Raw genomic sequence first — 26,026 nt, 5'->3', positions numbered from 1 at the left:
TATATATATATATATATATATATATATAATATATATATATATATATATATATATATATATATATATATATTATATATATATATATATATAATATATATATATATATATATATATATATATATATATATATATATATATATATATATATATATTATATATATATATATATTATATATATATATATATATATATAATATATATATATATATATATATATATATATATATATATAATATATATATATATATATATATATATATATATATATATATATATCTGAACCGATTTTTTCCAAAATCAATAGCGATTGTCTTTGACCCGAAGAAAGACCCCATGCCAAAATTGAGGACGATCGGACTTAAATTGCGAGCTGTACTTTGTGCACAAAATTACATATACAGACAGACAGACGGACATCACTAAATCGACTCAGAATTTAATTCTAAGCCGATCGGTATACTAAAAGATGGGTCTATGTCAATTATTTCTGGGCGTTACACACAAATGCACAAACTTATTGTACCCTGTACCACAGTAGTGGTGAAGGGTATAATATGGGATTCTATTTTTATTAAATATTTCTATCAATTTTATTGCATTTAAATTTCTTGACAAACTATTTTTGTATGCCTTAGTATATTTAATTAAACTTTTAAATATGTGTGTTCTTATTTATTTCAATGGGGAAAAATGCATATTTTTTTCAATTTAATTGAAGAACTTCGGTAGAAAGAAATGTATTGTGTACGCTTTGCTTAACTCCTGGTTCAAATGTTGAACTATGAGTTTAAATAAACCCCCGTAATAAAAGTTCCCAGTAATTGAATTACTTTTGCTTGGAAGTTGTATATGAAAGTTCTACGGTAATGAATGCAATATGATTTCTTTACAGCCCTGTATATCCTGTGGGGTTATTCATCTCGAATCGGTTTTCTTATTGAGAGTTTATTACTTTAGGAAATAGTTTACACTCAAAAGCTTAGCAGGAAAGATGAGAAAGTTGAATAATTTACTGCATGATTGTGGTTTCACAAACATAAAACGAAATTTAAAATTACAAAGAAATTTGTTGATAGATGGAATAGAGTGAAATTATGCATATGCATATTTGATGGAATATTTTAGTTATTAAACCCTCAACTAAAGAATGCAGGGTATACAATTATTGTCATTCTGTTTATTACACATCAAAATATTAGTCTCAGACTTCATAAACTATGTATTCTTGGTCGTGTTGAAATTCTGTGTCCATCTAGCCATGTCCGTCGGTCAGACCGTCCGTTGAAATCACGCTAACTTCTGAACGAAACAAGATATCGACTTGAAACTTGGCACAATTAGTTGTTATTCATGTAGATCGGATGATATTGCAAATGGACCATCTCCGCCCACTTTTAGGTACATTCCCAACATAAACTGATCCCCAGTATTCGGCGTTAACAACCCTATAAAAATTTGTCTATATCGGTCCATAATTATATATAGGCCCCATAAAAAACCGATCCCCAGATTATACTTTTTGAGCTTCTTGGAAGAGGAAATTGAAATTTGGTACGTGATGTCAGTATATGCATTCAACTGATCACGAAAAAAATGGTCCATATAGGTCCATAATTATATATAGCCCCCAAAATTTGATTCCCGTAGAATACTGAAGGTGCAAATCTCATCTGAACCCGCTGAAACGTGATACGTGATGTCAATATATGGCCCCTAATCATCATGCACAAATGGTCCATATCTTATGTTTATTTCTTGAACCTCACGGCAGACCACTCTTGGCCCTGGGCCCCCAAAATTTGATTCCCAGAGAATACTGTAGGTGCAAATTTCATCTGATCCCGCTGAAACGTGGTACGTGATGTCAATATATGGCCTCTAATCATTATGCACAAATGGTCCATATCTTATGTTTATTTCTTGAACCTCCGGGCAGACCACTCTTGGCCCTGGGCACGTGGCCCTGTGATAGATAAGAACCCCCTAGTTCCTGCCAAATTGCTGAATTTTATTATGAAGATGTTAATGAGAAAGAGTTAGAAATAGAATGTATGTATTTAACAGAATACTTGAAAATTGTGGAAAATGAAAATGAGGGAACTAATTCGCTGGAGAAAGCTGATGACAATAGAAAGTGATGTGCTAAAAAGCATAGAATTTGAAGAAGTGATTATCGATTTTGCCTGTCTCAAATCTAGAAGGATTCCTCTTCAAATGACATAAATTAGGCGGCAATCCTGATGCTAGTCTCTCTAACGCAAACCTCTGATGTCCATGAGAAAAGATAATTGAGTCGTAAAAAGTTGTAAAAGAAGTAAATCGTTTAAAGTTGATCTGCTCTGTCGCGTATTCGATTTTCTTTTATCGCTACAGTTGCCGGTTTAAAGTACCATCAACCATCGATCGATTATTTTTGTAAGTTCTTAATTCTACCTTTGCTCCCAATTTTTCGTTTTTTTTTACAAAAGAATTAATAAACTGAAATTTCTTGAATTCTAATATAATTGAATTCTTACATAGATTTTTAATCACTAACCTTTGAATGCCAAGGGAGTTACGTTTGTGGCAAATATTACATTTATCTATTCGCTTAATGCGAGAATCAATAAAAACCTTGTTGATCTATTTTTTTGCGTTTATTATAACAAAATAGTCAAATATGTCAAATTCATAGGGGCCCCATTATACTAATATGCCCAGGGCCTCTAACAGGTTAGAGACGGCTCTGCCTCCCGGGATAGCAAATTTCACTCGATTCGGTTGAAATTTGATACGTGATGCTAGATATGCTTTCTACTAATCTAAAGAAATAAAATTTTGAGAACATTTTCTATAGAATAAAATTTGACTAAATTTTCCATAGAAATAAAATTTTGACAATTTTTTTTTTATAAAAATAACATTTTTTAAAGAAATAATATTTTGACAAAACTTCCATAGAAAAAAATAATATTTTGACAAAACTTACATAGAAAAAAAATCTATAAAAATTAATTTTGCATAATAAAATCTTTATTGTTTGGTAGGTTTTTGGTAACATTTAGATTATTTTTCGTTCGAATGGCAACCGAATGAATGCCTTTTCAATATATAGCAAAATTACATTTCGGTATTCACTGACAGATAGCTAGATTTCTATAAACCTGACTAGTTCATGCAACGCCGTCTTAGTAGACCTGTCCTTCGAATAATGTTGTTTCGTGAGGAACCCAGAATCAATGCTAGTTCTTAGATGAAAAGCTATCAGTATCCAGTGTCTTCGAAGGAATGAGGATTAGCTGATTAATCGGAAATACCTCGTACTTGAGTGATAGGATTTTCCAGCTTCGGCAATGAAAATAACTACGGAGTAGAGGTGTGCACGTGACACGAAATTGTCGTGACTCACGAAAATTTTCGTGACTCACTCGTGAGTCACGCTGATGGTAACGGCGTGAGTGTGCGTGAGCGTGATTAACCAAACAAATGTCGTGCGTGAGCGTGAGTCAAGAAAATAATATCTTCGTGAGTGTGCGTGAGTAACGAATTTCCGAAAAACACGCTCACGAAAATAATACCGCTTACGAACATAAAATGCTTACGAGTTCGATTCATATATAATTTTAGTGACATCCTAAGTGTTAAAAGTTTTATAACGCCCCCGATTTTAATCATACTCATATTTTCAGTCAGGTTCTATAGGTAAATTACTCATAAAATTATTCGTGAGGCACGACATTTTTCGTGAGTCACGAAATTTTTCGTGAGTCACGATATTTTTCGTGAGTCACGACATTTAAAAGATTTTCGTGCGTGTGTGTGTGTGAGTGAGCGTGCGTGAGTGTGCGTGAATAAGATTTCTCCGTCGTAAGTGTGCGTGAGAGTGAGTAAAATATTACTCACGTGCCCACCTCTACTACGGAGAGCTGGGATGGTAAACATATTTATCCATTGCACTATGGGGCCAACGACCGGATTTTGAGGCAAAAACTACAAAAATGGACTTATCGGTTTAAAATTTGGAACACATATTGTGCATAACGTCGGAAGAGCTCATAGAAATTTTCAGATCGATCCGCCCACTGACATGCCCACTGAAACCTTTAATATTTATACCCTGCACTAGACTGTGGTTTTGTATTCAATGTCTAGGTCGCAATTTTAGACCAATTGACGTTAAATTTTGCACACGTATGTATATTGGGTCAGGATAGAGCCCTATTGATTTTTGAGGAATTTTAGATATAGGTTGAGATTTAGATATAGCTCCCATATTTATCTAACACCCGGTACGCATATATAAGGCCCAAGAAGCCATAGTTTCATCCCTATTTTTTTTCAAATTTTGCACAGGGGGTAAAATTGATAGTATTTGCAAGTGTGCTAAATTTGGTTGAAATCGGTTAAGATTTAGATATAGCTCCATATATATACTTCGTCCGATTTACACAAATGTGACCACAGAGACCAAAGTTTTACTCCGATTTACGCGAAATTTTTCACAGGGAGCAGAATTAACATTCTAGCAATACATGCCAAATTTGGTGGAAATCGGTCCAGATTTAGATATTGCTTACATACGAGTATATATCGTTCACCTTATATGCATTATATTGGCCCCAGAGGCCAGAGTTTCACCTTAATTTGCTTCAAATTGCACACAAAGATGTTTCTATTGAAAATACCTCTTATTCTGTGAATCCTCGAGTCCTTCTTTGCATGATCAAGTCTTTATTATAACATTTATTTCTATTTAGTGAAGCATTTCCCGCAAACCTCCAATGAGACGCATCTGCTCCATTCTTACATTTTTGTTTGGCTCGAGCGAAAATATTATATATTTTCTTAAATAACATATTGATACCATGCAAGCTTACTTCTCATTCCTTGAAAATTTGGAATACGACACCAAAGGAATTTCGACGTTTTTGCAGTCAAAATGTTACGAGTTCAATTTTTTTATTTTTAGAAACAATGAATTTTGTGAATTTTTAAAATTTTTCATTACAGGCCGGACGTACCATTCCACGAAATACAAACATTACATGAAAATTATAAAACAAAAACTTACCACTTTAACACAACACAATTCTTTTCGCACAAGCACAAACGAATTTTTCGCTTATTAATTTATTTTTTATAGCCAATTTTCTACAATGGGTTTTTTTTTGACTAGCGATTCAAAATGTAAACTATCTAAAAACAGCCAACTTTGCCAGCTTGTTTTAAAAGCAATGAGTTGCCATATGCTTCTAATATTTTGTATTTCGAGCTACTGGGATGTCTGAAACATAACGACGTTATCATTTGCCCCATAGTACATTGTTCAATTTTTGTTTTGGATATTTCGACAAAGCATTTCAGGAACAGGAAAATCTTGTGTATCGTAGAGTCAATAAAAAGCAATTACCCAGCTTTTCAGTTAGTGTCCACTTTTATTTGCTTTTAGTACAAAAAATCGTAAATTTTAGTATCACTAAAGTGCTACTACTATATTACGTTCACAAAGTCTAAAATTTGCTTAATTTAGTTTGTTGCACTGAAGTCAAATGTCATGATATGATTTTCTTTTGGACCCACTGACATTCTATTCCACATCAATAGAATTTAACATAAGCACTCGTTTGTGAACATTTCATGGAATTGGTCCCCTGTGGCTTATGCCTACCATTTTATCACTCCTAGCAACAAACAGTATCTCCCATAGCTACAGCTGCCTGTGAGTATAAAGCAGATTCTATGAATAAAACTCCCAGTGCCTGGCATATAACCCCAATAACATTCAAAGAGTAATGGAATTCCTTGGATTAGTTGTCGTTGACATTGATGTCCTGATTTTTTGTTCTTGTTTGGTTGCTTTGCACAACTTGGCATTGGTGCTATGTAGGCGAAGTACTGAAGAAAAACAAATTTCCTATACAATTTTCTATTGCAGACAGTTGTAGTGATGGTCTTGGAATTTCAATCACGTACACTTTAGCTAGTTTTGTGTGTGTGTGTGTTTTTTTTTATTTTGTTAGTGATGGAATGAACGAAGCAAACAACTACAATAGCTGAACCAGTACTATCATCACCTTTGGCAAAAAAGCGAGCAATGGGGACATTGTCCGTTGTTAGCAAAATCAACAGAAAAATACGTCATTGCTACGTTTTCGTGCATAAATTCTCAATGAGAAGATGTTATTGAGTTTTCTATATAAGTCGCAACACACATTCACATGCTCGCTCGCACCCACACGAATACTCAATTACATAGTAAAACACACATGTGTACACTAAACACATAACATTGTTTGTGTCAACGAACTATGTTAACAAATACATGAGAGAGTACTCTCGACTAAGAGGATAAACATTTATACCACACACACATGTGTCTGCCGTAGGACTTTTCATCTTTGTACTTTTCAAGACAAAGCAACTTCCTTGGAAATATATAGGTAATGAATACATTTTTTATAAATGTGCCTAAGCCTATTTCCTAAATATACACTTAAAAATACACAGAAAAAAAAAAACAAATACAGTTTGGGAAGTAGGCTTAATTCTTAAATGTATCAAGATTAAAACCATGTCTAAAAATTCTTCCAATAATACCACTAATCAAAAACTTACTACTTGTAGTATTACCTGGGATTTAAAAATAATAATAAAGGGTGATACGGTCAAAATTTGGTCAATATAAACTTGACGTATTTCGTTCAATTTTGCATTTAAAAAACCTGAACACCCCTCATTTTGAAGGTATGTGTGTGTAGAATGTTGCTCCTATTTTGACTTTGGAATTCACTCTTCAGTTGTCAAAATGCCGTCCAAGCAAGAAGAGCAGCGTAATTTTGCTCGCGCATCGCGAAAATCCGAGCTACTCGCGTGCAAAGCTGGCAAAATCGCTAAAAGTTGCCAAATCAACCGTTACAAATGTAATTAAAGTATTTGGGGAACGTTTGTCGACAGCCAGGAAGTCTGGATCGGGGGGAAATCGAAAATCGGAAGCCGCTGAGACGACAAAGAGAGTTGCCGGTAGTTTCAAGCGAAACCCTAACCTCTCTCTCCGAGATGCCGCAAATAAGCTGGGTGTATCGTCTACAACCGTGCATCGAGCCAAAAAACGAGCCGGACTATCGACTTACAAGAAGGTAGTGACTCAGGGATGGAAAATAAATTTTTTTAGGAAAGTACAAATAAGGTATTTTTTTAAGCGAAAAGGTACTTTTCACTAAATTTAAAATAAAATTCTATTGGAAAATTATTGTCCTTTAGAAATAAAATGTTGACAAATTTTCTATAGGCATAAAATTTTCATAAAATTTTCTATGAAAATAAAATTTTTACAACATTTTCTATAGAAAAAAATTTTGATAAAATTGTCTATAGAAATAATAATTGGACAAAATTTTCTATGAAAATAAAATTTTGACAAAATTTTGCATAGAAAATTTTCTATAGAGATAAAGTTTTGGCAAAATTTTCTATAGAAATAAAATGTTGACAAAAAATAAAAAAATAAATTTTTGACAAAATTTTCCAAAAGAAAACATTTTGACAATATTTTCTGTAGAAACAAAACTTTGACAAAACTTTCTGAAGAAATTAATTTTTGCAAACTAATATTTTTTGATAGTTTTTGGTAAGATTTTCTCCAAATGTTGGTAGATTATTTTTCTCTCAAGTTTCGACCGTGACTGTAATGGCTTTTATAAAAATCGAGATTTTCTTCCGCATGAACTTGTCTGCATTGCCAAATATGAAAAAGACTATTAGCAAATAAGTTTGTTAAAGACTGTCTCAAAATATTAAATTATTATGTCAAAACCATTGTACCATACATTTGATATCGGCTCAAAAATGTCTACACAAAAGGTACTAAATCATTCGCGGGGGTACTACGGTACTGACCAAGGTGAAAAAGTATTGAAAAAAGTACTATAGTACTGCATTTTCCATCCCTGTAGTGACTCCAAATCGCGATGATAAACAAAATACGACGGCCAAAGCGCGATCCCGGAGGCTGTACACAACGATGCTGACGAAGTTTGACTGCGTGGTAATGGACGACGGAACCTACGACAAAGTCGACTACAAGCAGCTTCCGGGACAGGAGTTTTATACGGCAAAAGGAAGGGGAAAGGTAGCAGATATTTTCAAGCACATAAAACTGTCAAAGTTCGCAAAGAAATATCTGGTTTGGCAAGCCATCTGTACCTGTGGCTTGAAAAGCAGCATTTTCATAGCTTCCGGGACTGCCAACCAAGAAATTTACGTGAAAGAGTGTTTGAATAAACGTCTGCTGCCTTTCCTGAAGAACACGGTTGTTCCGTACTGTTTTGGCCGGATTTGGCATCTTGCCATTACGGTAAAAAGGCCATGGAGTGCTACGCAGCCAACAACGTGCAGTTGGTTCCCAAGGACAAGAACCCTCCCAACACGCCAGAGCTCCGCCCAATTGAGAAATACTGGGCTATTGTCAAGCGGAACCTAAAGAAGACCAAAAAAACTACTAAGGACGAGCAGCAGTTCAAGGTAAACTTTCTGCGGCGAAGAAGGTGGACAAGGTGGCTGTACAAAATCTGATGACAGGTGTCAATCGTGAGGCCCGGCAATTCGGATATGGAAAAGCGAAAGCCTAACTGAATATTTTTCCCGAATTTTATACTAATTGAACTTGAAAAAGAAATTTAATTTGATTGTTTACATAAACGATTTCACCGATTTACACGCGTTTTCCCTTGACCAAATTTTAACCGTATCACCCTTTATATCTGACACCTACTTTACTCTGCACTTATCCAGTAGAGGCAGCTCGCTTCCTTGAACTGGATTTAGAAGCCTAAATGTCTAAGCCTAATAATTTGTTTGTATTGCATTTTATTTTCCCTATTTGTCTTCATACATAAATTCCCAGGGGCTTCAGCAACAACACAAATCGATTGACAGCACTGGAGATAGACAGCTCCAGCGACATCTATTGACAAGAAACGAAAAGACTATCTCGACTACCCAATATTTCCAATTTTTTACTGACATTCATCATAAATATAGGAAACATTTGTAATCAGAATTTTTTTTCAGCCTTTCCCAACCACAACTCTTAAAATGTGCTTATTCGCACTTATTATTATTTATTTCTCTATCACAATATTTCGTATCTAAATGATAGATGGTTTCAGCAATTAATAAATAAATCGTCTTCTGAAAAAAGCCCCATGAATAGTCAACATGCTATCATTTCCGGCTATTGAATACGTGTTCCGTCCAAAACTATCACACAAACAATTGTATACAACTCAATACTCGGGTAGATAGTGTTTTCCGCTTATAGGACATGCCTATATGTGTGTAAGTTGAAGTGGTTGTAGTATCCGCATACAAATTATCCTTAGGCACTACCATCCCATCACCCCTCAGACACCTTGGCACAAGAAATATAAATCACCTCAGGATTTGGGTAGCCGTGTGATGAATAATAAATGCGATACGGTGGTTCTCTTATTCTCGGAAGCGGAAAGACCAAAATCAAGCCAAACACTTAGTTGGCATAAAAACCAACAGGAATAGGACCAACAATGACACCATCAGCAGGATGTAGACTTCCTAGAACATGGCACAATATCAACCAATAAGGAAATTGGTGTTGCCAAAAAAGTGCCCCTCTGTCCTCTCGAATCATTTCATTTGATTTGTTGCTTCACAGCCTATTGGAAAATCTTTGTCAGTGCTAATTTATGGACGATTTTGTTTAAGACAATACCTTCGGTCGAAAGGTGCTTGTGGAGAGGAGCAGACAAAAGCATTTTATGTTTATTGGAAGTGGGTTTTAAATTATGGCTTGTACATGTAACATTTAAATTTTTGTGAAATTTATTGTACGCACCTTTTGTGTGAGTATGAGGAGGGGGTGAAAGTCTAAGTTGAATTTATTGCCATTAGATGGAAAATACCTGAAAGAGGGTTTTAATATTTGTGTTGGTATTGGATATATAAATTCGTTAATCGCAACATGCAGCAATAAAGTTTTTTTAATACCCTCCAACATATGATGGGAGTATACCAACTTTTTAACTCCGTATGTAACACATCGAAATATTGATCTCAGACCCCATAAGGTATATATATTCTGGGTCGTGGTGATATTCTGAGTCGATTTAGCTATGTCCGTCCTTCGGTGGAATTCACTTTCGAACAAGATAAGCTATCGACTTGAAACTTGGTATACACTGAAAAACAGTGAAGCCACCAGTAGGAAAAAATTTGGTTAACTTTAGAAAAATTGGATTATGTTTAGCAAATTTTAACTAAACAGTATTACAAACGCTGAACTCACGCCGATATCACAAAAATAAGTAAATAATTTTCGACAAATTTAAGAAAAATTATTAGATATAAGTAATTTGTTTCACTTGTTAAAGAAAATTTTGGAATTTGAAGGAAACAATTGGAGTTAAAAATTGCTAGAATGTCTTTAATGTCATACGAAGTTCAAGATGGACGCATTTGTAGTAAAATTTACAAATTTTAAGCTATAATGAACTATTTATTGAGAAGTATGAATTTAGTAAATGTTTTTGCTTCATTTGTGTATAATTTTCTCCCGTTTAAGCCGATACCCCGATTTGACCACCGGAATCTCTTGGAGGAGCAAATTTCATTCGATCCGACTGAAATTTGGTACGTGCTGTTGGTATAACAGGTTGGCTGATAAGTCCCCGGTCTAACAAAGACAAACACATTTTTTGTCAAAATTCGTTTTTATTATTCAACATAGTTCCCTTCAAGAGCGATACAACGATTTAACGACCTTCCAATTTTTTGATACCATTTTGGTAGTACTCCTTCGGTTTTGCCTCAAACTAGGCCTCAGTTTCGGCGATCACCTCTTCATTGCTGCCAAATTTTTTCCATGCGAGCATTCTTTTGAGGTCTGAGAACACGAAAAAGTCGCTGGGTGCCAGATCGGTGGATGGGGAATCAATTCGAAGTCCAATTCATGAATTTTTGCCATCGTTCTCAATGACTTGTGGAACGGTGCGTTGTCTTGGTGGAACAATACTTTTTTCTTCTTCATATGGGGCCGTTTTGCCACGATTTCGACTTTAAAAATAAAAATAATATGCATTTAATACTAGCAATGTCATCTATGTGTCAGACCGGGGACAGCCAACCTGTTATGCTTTCTAACAACCTTGCAAAAATTGGTCCATATCGGTCCATACACGCTCACAAAAAATCGCTTCTGTAACATATACTCCCAAACATATTTTGCTTCAAGCATATATATTTTTGGGTATTGCCCAAACATTTATATGTTTGATCTCTTCCAATATATAATATGTTTGAAAGCATATTGGTCTAAACAATATATGTTTGGGTAGTCTAAGTTCCAAATATTTTGTATTTTTGCATCCAAATTCAATAATGTTGTCTTCCAAAAAACAATATGTTATTATGTGAACATATAATATGTTTGGAAGCATTTTGCACCCAAAAATATTATATGCTTAAAAAAAATTCTCCCAAACAATATTGTGCTCAAAATTTTATTTATTTATTTATATATTTACAATCATAATGAATTATGAAAATAAGCAGGTAATATAGGTGCTAACAACATAGGTTTTCGACCTGAATGCTCAAAATTTTGTTTCTGCCCAATTGTATATTCCCCCACATCTTTCTCACTTCCACGAGATTTTTTAGTTCTTAGCACCTTTTTCTGTAATACAAACATTGTAGAAGAAATTATTCAATTGTATGTTTTTTTATTTTATTTTAATTTTACCTTTTGACGGACGGGGATTCGAACAGCGCACCAAACAGTTTGTAAGGATCAAAGAAGTAGCTGATCAATTGCCCAAGGAAAAATAAAATGTTAATTTTGTAATAACAAGCAACAACCACCAACTTAATTCATTATCGCTCCCTGTTAAATAGCGCTCCAAGCTACTAAACACATATATGTTTATAGGCTATTTCTAAATTAATATATGTTTGCATCCAAGCATATTATATTTACAAACATTTTATGTCCCAAACATAATATGTTCTAACATATTAACATATATGTCCCAAACATGTTATGCTAGTTTATGAACATTATATGCTTGCACTCAAAAACATTATGTTTAAAAATTTGTGTTCCAAACATATAATGTTTATAGCCAAACATATGAAAAACAGTCTTTTTCATCCGTGTAGTTATATATAGCCCACATATAAACCGATGCCCATATTTTGCTTGCGTATTCTCTTGGAGGAGCAAAATTCATCCGACCCGATTGAACTTACCAAAGTTAGTGGTGTTAGTATATGATCTCTAACATTCGTCCGTCTATAATTATATATAGACCCCATATAAACCGGTCCACATATTTGGCTTTTGGAGCCTCTTGAAGGCTTCTTGCAGTATACAGGGCTTGGCCAAAAATAAATTTGACAAGCATACTTTGCCTCTGTTGGTTAAGCTACCCTTGTAGTTCAGCGAACGCATGGTTTTAAGCTGAAATCAAAACAACAATAATGATTGAAGAGAACACCAACAATAACAACCAAAACTAATATTTTAAATAGTGCTGATCAATTAGCAAATTTATACCGTGAACCACAGAATAGCAAACGAAATTACATATTGATTTTTTAGGATTCTTTTATTTTATGACAGAGTGCAACTATTAAATTTTCATTACATTCTCTAAATAACAATTTAAAATTACATTTTTCATTTTCTTTTCAAACCCGAATTTTTATAAAATATTTTTCTATATGAAAAAATCTTCTTACGACCATACATCTACTGTTAAATCCAACACACAAAATTCATTTTCTGTTTTAATCAAGAAACAAGTGAGTAAAGTATAAAGTCGGGCGGGACCGACTACATTATACCCTAAACCACACCTACTGAATTAGTGATATAAGGATTTGTGGGGTTTGACTGAAATAGGGTTGCGAGATAAACCGTATCTCCATATTTAAGAAAATTAAGGGGCCCATTATTAAAAAAGGGAAAATCAATTAATATGAACTGGCTTTAATGAAATAGACAATTCACTTTTTTTGAGTGTATATTAACTTTGTCATTCCATTTATAACACATCGAAATATTGCTCTAAGACCCCATAAAGCATATATATTCTGGGTCGTGGTGAAATTATGAGTCGATCTAAGCATGTCGGTCCGTCCGCCTGTTGAAACATGGCATAAGTAGTTGTTATTCATGTAGATTGGATGGTATTCAAATGGGTCATATTGATTGGGGTTGCGGAGGCTCTTAGAGAAGCAAATTTTATCCGATCGGTTTGAAATTTGATGCGTGGTGTTAGTATATGGTCTCTAACAACCATGCAAAAATTGGTCCATATCGGTCCATAATTATATGTAGCCCCCATATAAACCGATTCCCAGATTTGACCTCCTGAGCCCCTTGGAGGAGCAAAATTCATCCGATCCGGTTGAAATTTGGTACGTGGGGCAGTCTCTAATAACCAACCAAAAATTGGTCCATATCGATCCAAAATCACATATTGCCTTCATATAAACCGATCCCCAGATTTGGTTTTGGAGCCTCTTGGAGGACCAAATTTCATCCGATTTAGTTGAGATTTGGTACATTGTATTAGTACATATATGGTCGTTAACAACCATGCCTAACTAGGTCCATATCGGTCTATAATTATATATAGCCCTCAGATAAATCGACCGCCATATTTCAACTCTGGCTCTCTAATTACCGCGCAAAAGTTCATACCGGTTCGTAATTATTTGTGGACTTCCCTATTTATAACGGTCAAGAACTGAATTATATACGTATTTAATCTGCCTTTTTATACCCTCCACCATAGCATGGGGGTATATTAACTTTGTCATTCCGTTTGTAACACATCGAAATATTACTCTAAGACCCAATTAAGTATATATATTCTGGGTCGTGGTGAAATTCTGAGTCGATCTAAGCGGTTCGTCCGTCTGTTGAAATCACGCTAACTTCCAAACGAAACAAGCTATCGACTTGAAACTTGGCACAAGTAGTTTTTATTGATGTAGGTCGGATTGCAAATAGGCCATATCGAACATTTTTTAGGTATAGCCCCCATATAAACCAATCCCCAGATTCGACCTCCGTAGCTTCTTGGAGGAGCAAAATTCATCCGATCCGGTTCTAATGTGGTACATTGCGCTAATATAGGGCCGCTACCAGCCATGCAAAAATTGGTCCATATCGGTCTATAGTTATATATAAAAAAATAAAACCAAAAACAAAACCAAAATTTTATTTCTATAGAAAATTTTGTCAAAATTTTGTTACTGTAGAAAACTGTGCCAAAATTTTATTTCTATAGAAAATTTTGTCATACTCAATTATATACGTATACGTATCGGCCTTTGTTTGTTTAATATATACCCCGCATGGACTAACTTACAATTTAGAAGTTTTAAGATACCTTGTCATCGGCAAGTGTTACCGCAACCCAAGTAATTCGATTGTGGATGACAGTCTTTCGTAGAAGTTTCTACGCAATCCATGGTGGGGGGTACATAAAGTTCGGCCTGGCCGAACTTACTGCCCTATATGCAGCCCGATGTATCAGGCTCACTTAGACTACTCAGTCCGTTGTGATACCACATTGGTGAACTTCTCTCTTATCACTGAGTGCTGCCCGATTCCATGTTAAGCTCAATGTCAAGGGACCTGCTTTTTATAGCCGAGTCCGAACGGCGTTCCACATTGCAGTGAAACCACTTAGAGAAGCTTTGAAAGCCTCAGAAATGTCACCAGCATTACTGAGGTGGGATAATCCACCGCTGAAAAACTTTTTGGTGTTCGGTCGTAGCAGGAATCGAACCCATGACCTTCTGTATGCAAGGCGGGCATGCTAACCATTGCACCACGGTGGCTCCCCACAACATAAGTAATTCGATTGTGGATGACAGTCTTTCGTAGAAGTTTCTACGCAATACATGGTGGATTGCACACAAGATTCGGCCTGGCCGAACTTACGGTCGTATATACTTGTTTTAAAATATTCTTCTATAAGAACGATTTTTCTTACATCCATATGTACGTACGCTTAAAACAAATTTTTTCTTATAAACAATAATTTCCTATAAGGAAAAAACATATATAAGAAAATAATTTGTGTTTCTTACGACAAAATTTTTTGTAGTGTACTGGAAATCAATATTTTGATGTATTCCAAAAGGAATAGTAAACTTATTACACCCCCATCAACAATCTATAGTGGTGATGGGTATAAAAATACCTCTAAATATAATATTTGTGCTAGTTCTATTAACTATTTATGTGCAATCGCTAATTTATTATATAAAAATATAAAATAATCTAAATGTGAGTTTTAAAATAAAGGCTCTTAAATTGCCGATATTAAAACACACATATACATTTGTTGTTATTAAAAATCTCTGGTGAAAAGAAATATAATTTACTCGATAAAATTAACCAGCATCATGGTCGACGTGTAAATGGTTTTTGACAACTGCAAACCGGTATTCATACTCAATGGTAGTATGGAGCCCACAGTAATTCCTGTAGTATTTTGGGCCGTCATTAGCATTCTTTGCAACATTTTCTGCTCTGCAATAGTTAACTTGTACCAAAGGACATCATTGTAACATGCAGTAATGACATCGTCATTCTTGGGTAGAGCCATGCATAAAGCAGAGAAAGGAAATAGAGAGCTAGTGTTGGTCTCATATAAATTAGATTGTCATTTGATTGGAAATACTTACCGAAATTTCAACTAGAGTACCAAGACCACAATATAGATACAAAATAGCGAAGCAATACATCAAGTAACAATCACCTCCAATCCAGCTTCCCAATATCAAACAAAACAACGTACATAAAATGCTCAATCCTCCGGTAACGACTTGGACGAGAACCATCCAAAAGTATGTAGCCTTAATCATCCCAATATTACTGGAAAAGAGAAAAAACTTAAGTGATTCGCATAATAAAGCAGTAGTAACACCAATTAGAAATGTCTAAAAATTAGAGTGGAATGTAGAGGTGTGCACGTTAATAATACTCACGCTTATTCACACACGAATTAAAATCCCTACTCACACGCGAAAACTTTTCTAAATTCACACCCATGTGCACTCATGAGTGGAACATTTTTCTTCACGTAACATATACTCATGGCCAGAAATTCTGGAGACTCACGAAATCGCAACACTTAACCCTCCAATGGCCAAGCCCGCCGTTAGGCGGTCTTTATTTAATAAGGAAGCTTTTAGTAAAACACACATTAAGATAACAAAAATGGGCAAAATAAAAACAAAACTTATTTGAAACTATTCAAGAGGCTTTGAAGCATATGCTGAAAATGAAAATTGCAAGTTGATCTAAAGGCACAACTTTAAAAGTACTACCAAAAGTGTCCTCCCAAAGATGTTCTTTATTTTAACTACATAGGAAGTTCTTTTAATTAAATTTTTTATAACTTACTTTTTCATATTTTCAATGGGTAATTTTAACTTTTTTTATACCCACCACCATAGAATGGTGATGGGGGTATAATAAGTTTTTCATTCCGTTTGTAAACATCTAAATATCGATTTCCGACTATATAAAGTATATATATTCTTGATCAGGAAGAAATTGTAAGACGATATAAGCATGCCCGTCTGTCTGTTATAATCGCGCTACAGTCTTCAATGCCGCTATCGTCCTGAAATGTGGCACAAATACGTCTTTTGTCTGCACGCATGTCAAGTTCGAAGATGGGCTATATCGGTCCAGGTTTTGATATAGCTCCCATATAAATCGATTCCCCGATTTGGGGTCTTGGGATTTTAGAAACCGTAGTTTTTATTCGATTTGCCTTAAATTGGAAATCTAGAAGTACTTTAGGACCAACAAGTATATACGGCCGTAAGTTCGGCCAGGCCGAATCTTATGTATCCTCCACCATGGATTGCGTAGAAACTTCTACGAAAGGCTGTCATCCACAATCGAATTAATTGGGTTGTGGTATCTTAAAACTTCTTAACATCGTTTTCTAAATTGTGAGTTAGTCCATACGTGTTATATATTAGACAAACAAGGTATGTATAGGTAAGTCTACAAATAATTATGAATCAATATGGACTTTTGCAAGGGATCGGTTTATATGGGGGCTATATACGATTATGGACTGATATGGATCACTTTTGGCATGGTTGTTAAATATCATGTACTAATATCACGTACCAAATTTCAACCGAAATTTGCCAAATCGGGGGATAGGTTTATATGGGGGCTATATATAATTATTGACCGATGTGACCAATTTTTGCATAGTTGGTAGAGACCATATACTAACACCATGTACCAAATTTCAGCCGGATCGGATGAAATTTTCTTCTCTTAGAGGCTTCGCAAGCCAAATCTGGGGATCGGTTTATATGGGAGCTATATATAATTATGGACCGATGTGGACCAATTTTTGCATGGTTGTTAGAGATCATATACTAACACCTTGTACCAAATTTCAGCCGCATCGGATGAAATGTGCTCCTCTTAGAGGGCCTGCAAACCAAATTTGGGGGTCCGTTTATATGGGGGCTATACGTAAAAGTGGACCGATATGGTCCATTTGCAATACCATCCGACCTACATCAATAGCAACTACTCGTTCCAAATTTCAAGTCGATAGCTTGTTTCGTGAGTTCAACAGACGGACGGACGAACGGACATGCTTAGATCGACTCAGAATTTCACCACGACCCAGAATATATATACTTTATGGGGTCTAAGAGCAATATTTCGATGTGTTACAAACGGAATGACAAAGTTAATATACCCCCATCCTATGGTGGAGGGTATAAAAATAGGTGTGCCGATAATGGTGGGAGTCGGTCCTTGTTTTGAAATAGCCCCTTATAGACGGATCTGCCGATTTTATTTCTTGAGCTTCTAGAAACCGTAGTTCTTATCAGATTTATCTGAAATCGGAAATCCGGAGATATTTTAAGACCACAAATAGGTGTGCCGAAAATGGTGTGTATCGGTCCATGTTTTGGTATAGCCCCCATATAAACCGATCTCCAGATTTTACTTTTAGGGCTTCTAGAAACATAATTTTTATCCGATTTTGTCTGAAATTGAAACTTTATAGGTATTTTAGAACCACAAATAGGTGTATTTAAAATGGTGGTATCGGTCCATGTTTTAGTATAGACCGATCTCCCGATTTTATTTCTTGGGCTTCTAGAAATTGTATTTTCGATCCAATTTGCCTGAAATTTGAACTCTAGAGGTATTTTAGGCCCATAAATAGTTGTACCGAAAATGGTGTCCATGTTTTGGTATAGCCCCATATAGACCGATGTCCTGATTTTACTTCTTGAGCTTCTAGAAACCGTATTTTCAATCCGATTTGCTTGAAATTTTAAATCCAGAAGTATTTTATGAGGTTTGCAGAAAATAGGGTCTTAGGATCCATATAGACCGATTTCCCAATTTTACGTATTGGACTTCTAGAAACCATAGTTTTTATCCAATTTGCCTGAAATTTGAAATCTAGAGGGTTTTCAGGGCCATAAATAGGTGTTGTTAACCCGCACACACGCACGACACACATTGGTTCCAATTCTGAATCGATTCAACCAAATTCGGCACACTTTACGAAACTAACATTTGCACTCTTTGTGCAAAATTTGAGGTAAAACTCTGGCTTCCGGGGCCATATAAGTGGATACCTAAATCTGAATTGATTTCTTCTTCCGCTTGACAACTACTTATCAAAACTCTGATACTGCTTCAAAACAAAAAAAAAAAAAAATAATAATAATAAACATACTAAGGAACCACTATACCTCTAGATCCAACCGTGGTAGGTTAGGTTAGGTTAGGTTAGGTTAAAGTGGCAGTCCGATTAAGTTTCAGCCTCAGACTATGGAGTATCGGTCCGTGTTTTGGTACAGCCCCTATATAGACTGATCTCTCGATTTTACTTCTTGGGCTTCTAGAATTCGTAGTTTTCACCAATTCGTCTGAAAGTGGAATTCTAGAGGTAATTGAGGAACATTAAGAGATGGTGAGTATTGGTCCATGTTTTGGTAAAGGCCCCATATAGACCTAACTCCCGAATTTATTTCTAGGACTTCAAATCAAGGCGTTATTTCATCATATACACGATATATGTTATTTATGATTTCTCTAAAACTCAAACAAAATTGGTTCTCATAAATCCAGAATCTGAGCTGGTCTTCATAGGTAGAATCTTTAATTTTTTTCTTCGGGAAGCGTACTGGTTGAACTGATTTGCTTGGGAGAAGATTTGTCATCAAACCCTCTAAAATGCTTATCAAGTAACCCGCTACGACGATGAGTTTTCAAAGTAAACTATTATATTTGATTCATGGTGGTGGGTATTTAAGATTCGGCTCTACCGAACTTACTACTGTATATACTTGTTTTTTTTTATACCCTCCATCATAGGATGGGGGTATATTAACTTTGTCATTCCGTTTGTAACACATCGAAATATTGCTCTAAGACCCCATAAAGTATATATATTCTGGGTCGTGGTGAAATTCTGAGTCGATCTAAGCATGTCCGTCCGTCCGTCCGTCCGTCCGTCTGTTGAAATCACGCTAACTTCCGAACGAAACAAGCTATCGACTTGAAACTTGGCACAAGTAGTTGTAATCGATGTAGGTCGGATGGTATTGAAAATGGGCCATATCGGTGCACTTTTACGTATAGCCCTCATATAAAGGGACCCTCAGATTTGGCTTGTGGAGCCTCTAACAGAAGCATATTTCACCCGATCCGGCTGAAATTTCGTATATGGTGTTGGTATATGGTCTCTAACAACCATGCAAAAATTGGTCCACATCGGTCCATAATTATATATAGCCCCCATATAAACCGATCCCCAGATTTGGCTTGTGGAGCCTCTAACAGAAGCATGTTTCATCCGATCCGGCTGAAATTTGGTATATGGTGTTGGTATATGGTCTCTAAAAACCATGCAAAAATTGGTTCACATCGGTCCATAATTATATATAGCCCCCATATAAACCGATCCCCAGATTTGGCTTGCGGAGCCTAAAAGAGAAGCATATTTCATCCGATCCGGCTGAAATTTGGTATATGGTGTTGGTATATGGTCTCTAACAACCGTGCAAAAATTGGTCCACATCGGTCCATAATTACATATAGCCCCCATATAAACCGATCCCCAGATTTGGCTTGTGGAGCCTCAAACAGAAGCATATTTCCTCCGATCCGGCTGAAATTTGGTATATGGTGTTGGTATATGGTCTCTAACAACCGTGCAAAAATTGGTCCATATCGGTCCTTAATTATATATAGCCCCCATATAAACCGATCCCCAGATTTGGCTAGTGGAGCCTCTAAGAGAAGCATATTTCATCCGATCCGGCTGAAATTTGGTACATGGTGTTGCTATATGGTCTCTAACAATCATGCAAAAATTGGTCCACATCGGTCTATAATTATATATAGACCCCATATAAACCGATCCCCAGATTTGGGTTGCGGAGCCTCAAAGAGAAGCAAATTTTATCCGATCCGCCTGAAATTTGGTACATGATATTGGTATATGGTCTCTAACAACCGTGCAAAAGTTGGTCCACATCGGTTAATAATTATATATAGCCCCCATATAAACCCATCCCCAGATTTGGCTTGCGAAGTCTCCAAGGGAAGCAAATTTCATCCAATCCGGTTGTAGTTTGGAACATGGTCCATAATTATATATAGCCCCCATAGAAAACGTTCTCCAGATTTGACCTCCGGAGCCTCTTGGAGGAGCAAAATTCATCCGATCCGGTTCAAAGTAGGAACGTGGTGTTAGTATATGGTCGCTAACAACCATACCAAAATTGGTCCAATCATACAAAAATTGGTTCATAATCATGGTTGCCACTAGAGCCAAAAATAATCTACCAAAATTTTATTTCTATAGAAAATGTTGTCAAAATTTTATTTCTAGAGAAAATTTTGTTAAAATTTTATTCGGTTCATAATAAAATTTTCATCATTGTCAAAATTTTATTTCTATAGAAAATTTTATCAAAATTTTATTTCTATAAAAAATTTTGTTCAAATGTTATTCGGTTCATAATCATAGTTGCCACTCGAGCCAAAAATAATCGACCAAGATTTTATTTCTATAGAAAATTTTTTCTTTCTATAGAAAATTTTGTGAAAATTTTATTTCCATAGAAATTTTTTAATATTTTCTTTCTGTAGAAAATTTTGTCAAAATTTTATGTCTACTTTGTCAAACTGAATTATATACGTATTGGGTCGATCTTTTTTTTTGATTTAATATATACCACGTATGGACATACAATTTAGAAGATGGTGTTAGGAGGTTTTAAGATATCTTGCCATCGGCAAGCGTTACCGCAACTTAAGTAATTCGATAGTGGATGGCAGTGTTTAGAAGAAGTTTCTACGCAATCCATGATGGAGGGTACATAAGCTTCGGCCTGGCCGAACTTACGGCCATATATACTTGTTTTTTTTTTTAACCAATGTTTGTTTTTTCTTATGAATAAAATAAGAGACCTTATTTTTATTATTTCAAGTGTTTCTGTTATTTATAAACCTTAAAAAGGTAATTTGGTAAATTTTTAGAAAATGTCGGGAATTCCCGGGCTTTAGGCAAAAAAAAATTGTCCCGGGAATGTAAAAAGTTCGGGAATTTAGGAATCCTAGACGAAATTATATGTATCTTGGCAGGTCGTACGTATATGCCTATGGCCTTCGTATTTGAAAGACAAAAAAATTTTTGTACTGCCAAAAATTGTTTTTTTTTCTGTGCGGTTGAGCTTAGTAAATAATATGTTAAATGCTATGGATTTTCCAGTTACATTATAATTATTTAATACATACCTTATATACTTTTGATGCCATTGAAATATATCCTTCAGCATATCTCTAACTTCGTTTGAATTATCCAAATCATCGTCTTCCAGAACTTTGTTGAGATCGTGAAATTTGCATCTCAATATGTCTTTCAGCAGGGGAATGTGACTAATATGTGAAACGAAAAGTGTATCGGCTGCAAAATTTCCAAAAGCTCCAAATGCAACGCATGAAATATGTACAAAATTCGTTACATAATATCCAAAATCGGTTTCCGGATCTACCCCCGGCAAAATGAATTGCATTACGAAAATACGTGTGTCATGTATAAAAAAATACCAGGGCACCAATAGAACTAATTCACTAACTGCGATGATATATACGGCCCCCATTGTTTTTATACTTGTTAAAACTCTTGTTATGCTCTTCTTCAGATATAACTGGTATTCGGCATGCTTCTTCTCATATTCCTCATAGATTACGCGAACTTCTTCAACCAAAAAACGATGATCTCGTTGATACCAAACAGCGTTTACCATTTTGCAATATCCCTGTAATTGAGAGAAAATTGTCAAAGTTTTTGTGTGCAGATTGAACTAAACAGACATACATAGTACATCTACACACCTGAGCTACACTGCCTATCATACATAGAGTCTGTAGAGGTTTTGTCCAGTCACGCTCTACCCAAATACCAACATAGAGGGTATAGAAAGTACAGGATATAATTAAATTGATGATCAGAAACACTATAAGAGTGAGAATAGTTATGCGAAATTTGGGATTGAGAACATCGGTTCCGCAAATGAGACTACATATGCGAATACTTCGAATAAGTTGGTCATAACGTTTCGCCGTAGGTATAACCACCATTGTTCAAAGATACAATTGCAATAATACAATGTTGGGTATTTTGTGTCCATCTTCAGTTGTTCTAAAAGGCTTTACCATTATAACATACACAATAATTGCAACACTAGATTGCAAAAATTGTGGCTATAGGAAATCTGCTTAATTGATATCATATAACATTTAAATTCTCCTAATGTCCTATTAGCCTTTTATACACATAGCGCATAAAGCCCAAATGCGAAAAATTAGACAAATTTGTTCATGTATATTTCATTTGAACTCTTAAATACGAAAAAAAAAATGAAATTCATTATTATATTGAAGATAACGATATGTAAGTAACATAACTACTAAATGGGGAAATCAAAAAGCCTGCGTTCAGTCAAACAAAATTGGTGGGATGACCTCGTTGTTTTAGAACTTTACTTAGTCTGTTTGCCATAGAATTTAACAATTTTTATACCCTCCACCATAGGATGGGGGTATATTAACTTTGTCATTCCGTTCGTAACACATCGAAATATTGCTCTAAGACCCCATAAAGTATATATATTCTGGGTCGTGGTGAAATTTTGAGTCGATCTGAGCATGTCCGTCCGTCTGTTGAAATCACGCTAATTTCCGAACGAAACAAGCTATCGACTTGAAACTTGGCACAAGTAGTTGTTATTGATGTAGGTCGGACGGTATTGCAAATGGGCCATATGGGTCCACTTTTACGTATAGCCCCCATATAAACGGACCCCCACATTTGGCTTGCGATTGCTATAAGGAAGCAAATTTCATCCGATCCGGCTGAAATTTGGAACATAGTGTTAGTATATGGTCTCTAACAACGATGCAAAAATTGGTCCACATTGGTCCATAATTACATATAGCGCCCATATAAACCGGTCCTCCGATTTGGCATGCGGAGCCTCTAAGAGAAGCAAATTTCATCCGATCCGGTTGACATTTGGTAAATGGTGTTAGTATATGGTCTCTAGCAACCATGCAAAAATTGGTCCACATGGGTTCATAATTATATCTAGCCCCCACATAAACCGATCCCCCGATTTGACTTGCGGATCCTCTAAGAGAAGCACATTTCACCCGATCCGGCTGAAATTGGGTACATGATGTTAGTATATGGTCTCTAATGACCATGCAAAAATTGGTCCACATCGGTCCATAATTATATATAGCCCTCATATAAACCGATCACCAGAGTTGACCTCCGGAGCCTCTTGGAAGACCAAAATTCATCTGATTCAGTTTAAATTTGGTACGTGGTGTTTATATATGGCCTAAAACACCCATGCAAAAATTGGTCGAAATCGGTCAATAATTATATATAGGCCCCATATAAACCGATCCCCAGATTTGACCTCCGGAGCCCCTTGGAAGAGCAAAATTCATCCGATTCGGTTGAAATTTGGTACGTGATGTTAGTATATGGTATCAACAACCATGCAGGAATTGGTTCATATCAGTCCATAATTATATAAGGCCCCCATATAAACCGATCCCCAGACTTGACCTCTGGTGCCTTTTGGAGAAGCAAAATTCATCCGATCTTGTTGAAATTTGGTACGTGGTGGTAGTATATGATATTTAACAACCATGCCAAAAGTTACCCATATCAGTCCATAATTATATATAACCCAGGGTTGGCCTATCACAAACTGTGACTTTTGCGACATACATTTGCGACGGAACAATACGTATGTCGCAAAAGTCGTAAACCTGCTGTAAAAAAACCTAATTTTGAATAGAAGAAATCCTGAACATTTTTTAATTTAGTTTGACAGCCTTCGCTGTGAGTTTCTGCAGAAATTTGTGAAAGTTTTCCCACGGTCAAGCCTATTTTCTTAGATGGTATCGAAATTCCCGTTGGTGAGTGTGCAAAATACCTTGGGGTTATATTGGACAGGAGACTGAACTTAAAACTAAGTAAGGACGAGAAAATCCACGGTTACCCAGTACTCGTGCAAAAGCCAATAGGGAAAATGTGGGGACTGAAACCGAAAATTGTGAACATTCCTAAGAATGAAACTTCTTCGCACATACAATCGTCTTGCATATCATCGAATTTGCTGCCTAGCTGACGCGACTAAAGTATTTTGAGTTTGCGACTTTTGTTACTTTTTCTACATTTACGACGTGTATGTAACGTTTACAACTTTGCGACAGTCTCAAACCTAAAAAAGTTATATACAGACCATCTCTGATATAGCCCCCATATAAACCGATCCCGAGATTTGGTTTTGGAGCCTCTTGGAGGAGCAAATTTTATCCGAGTCAGTTGAAATTTGGTACATTGCCTAACTAGGTCCATATCGATCTATAGTTATATATAGCCCTCAGATAAATCGATCCCCAATCACACAAAAATTGGTTCATATCAAGTTCATAATTCTATATAGCCCCCATATAAGCGACCCCCATATTTCAATTCTAGCTCTCTACGTACCGTGCAAAAGTCCATGTCGATTCGTAATTATTTGTAGACTTATCTATACATAACTTTTTTGTCTAATATATATCACGTATGGACTAACTCACAATTTAGAAAACCGTGTTAAAAAGTTTTAAGATACCACAACCCGAGTAATTCAATTGTGGATGGCAGTCTTTGGTAGAAGTTTCGGCACAATCCATGGTGGAGGGTACATAAGATTCGGCCTGGCCGAACTTACGGCCGTATATACTTGTTCTGTTTCCTCCGTTGTTATTTTGGTCCACTCCATTTGCATAGTCCTGCGTAACGTTTCCTTGCTGGAAATGTTATGTTGTGGTATCCTTTTATCCAGTAGATCCCACAGGTCTTCTATTAGGTTAAGATCAGGTGATTGTGGGCGTATTTTAACCTGTCTTAGAACATTATATTGAAGCTTAAAGTCTTGCGATCTCGGCAGTATGCTTAGGATCGTTATCCTGCTGGAACCAAAACGTCTCTGCTAAGTCAAGTTTTTCGGCACTTTGACTTAAATTGTATTTTAAATGTTCTTTTTGGATCCGGAAGTGGTGCAAAATTGACGCAGAAGCGATGAATTTAACATGGGCTTGTCATAGGACGGAAGTCCTCTATTTCATAGGACGGAAGTCCTCCATTTCTGAATTTGCATAACTTCTTTAGGTGTGATTCGAATTCAATGTTTTGTATGTAAATTAAAAAATTGTGTGATATTTTGTCAAATAAATAATTTTTATAATTTTTAATGGATTCTAACGCTTGTCGGAAACGTTTGACATCAAATATTTCCAAAAATTCACAATTTTTTCAGATTGGATTTAGTATTTTTTTCGACAAAATTTAAATGATTTGTACCATTTTATTAATCCTTACTCTGGTTTGAAACAAAACGAGTTAAA

At 35.6% G+C, this 26,026-nt stretch overlaps 1 protein-coding gene across 1 annotated transcript; it reads right to left on the bottom strand.

Annotated features, from left to right (window-relative positions):
* Window positions 1–12,170: 12,170 nt before the first annotated feature.
* On the bottom strand, window positions 12,171–22,693 carry LOC142221062 (odorant receptor 67d-like). Its single transcript, XM_075290580.1, has 5 exons — window positions 22,448–22,693; window positions 21,848–22,371; window positions 15,721–15,910; window positions 15,418–15,626; window positions 12,171–12,472 (listed from the first exon to the last, which is right to left on the bottom strand). Exons 1-5 carry the CDS (start codon window positions 22,691–22,693, stop codon window positions 12,451–12,453), a joined length of 1,191 nt encoding a protein of 396 aa, XP_075146695.1. The 3' UTR covers window positions 12,171–12,450.
* Window positions 22,694–26,026: the final 3,333 nt, after the last annotated feature.

This window comes from Haematobia irritans, chromosome 1 (assembly GCF_050003625.1).
Source record: "Haematobia irritans isolate KBUSLIRL chromosome 1, ASM5000362v1, whole genome shotgun sequence".
Lineage (NCBI taxonomy): Eukaryota > Metazoa > Arthropoda > Insecta > Diptera > Muscidae > Haematobia > Haematobia irritans.
Note: the sequence above shows the minus strand (reverse complement) of the source record. Positions and strands in the feature narration are given on the sequence as shown.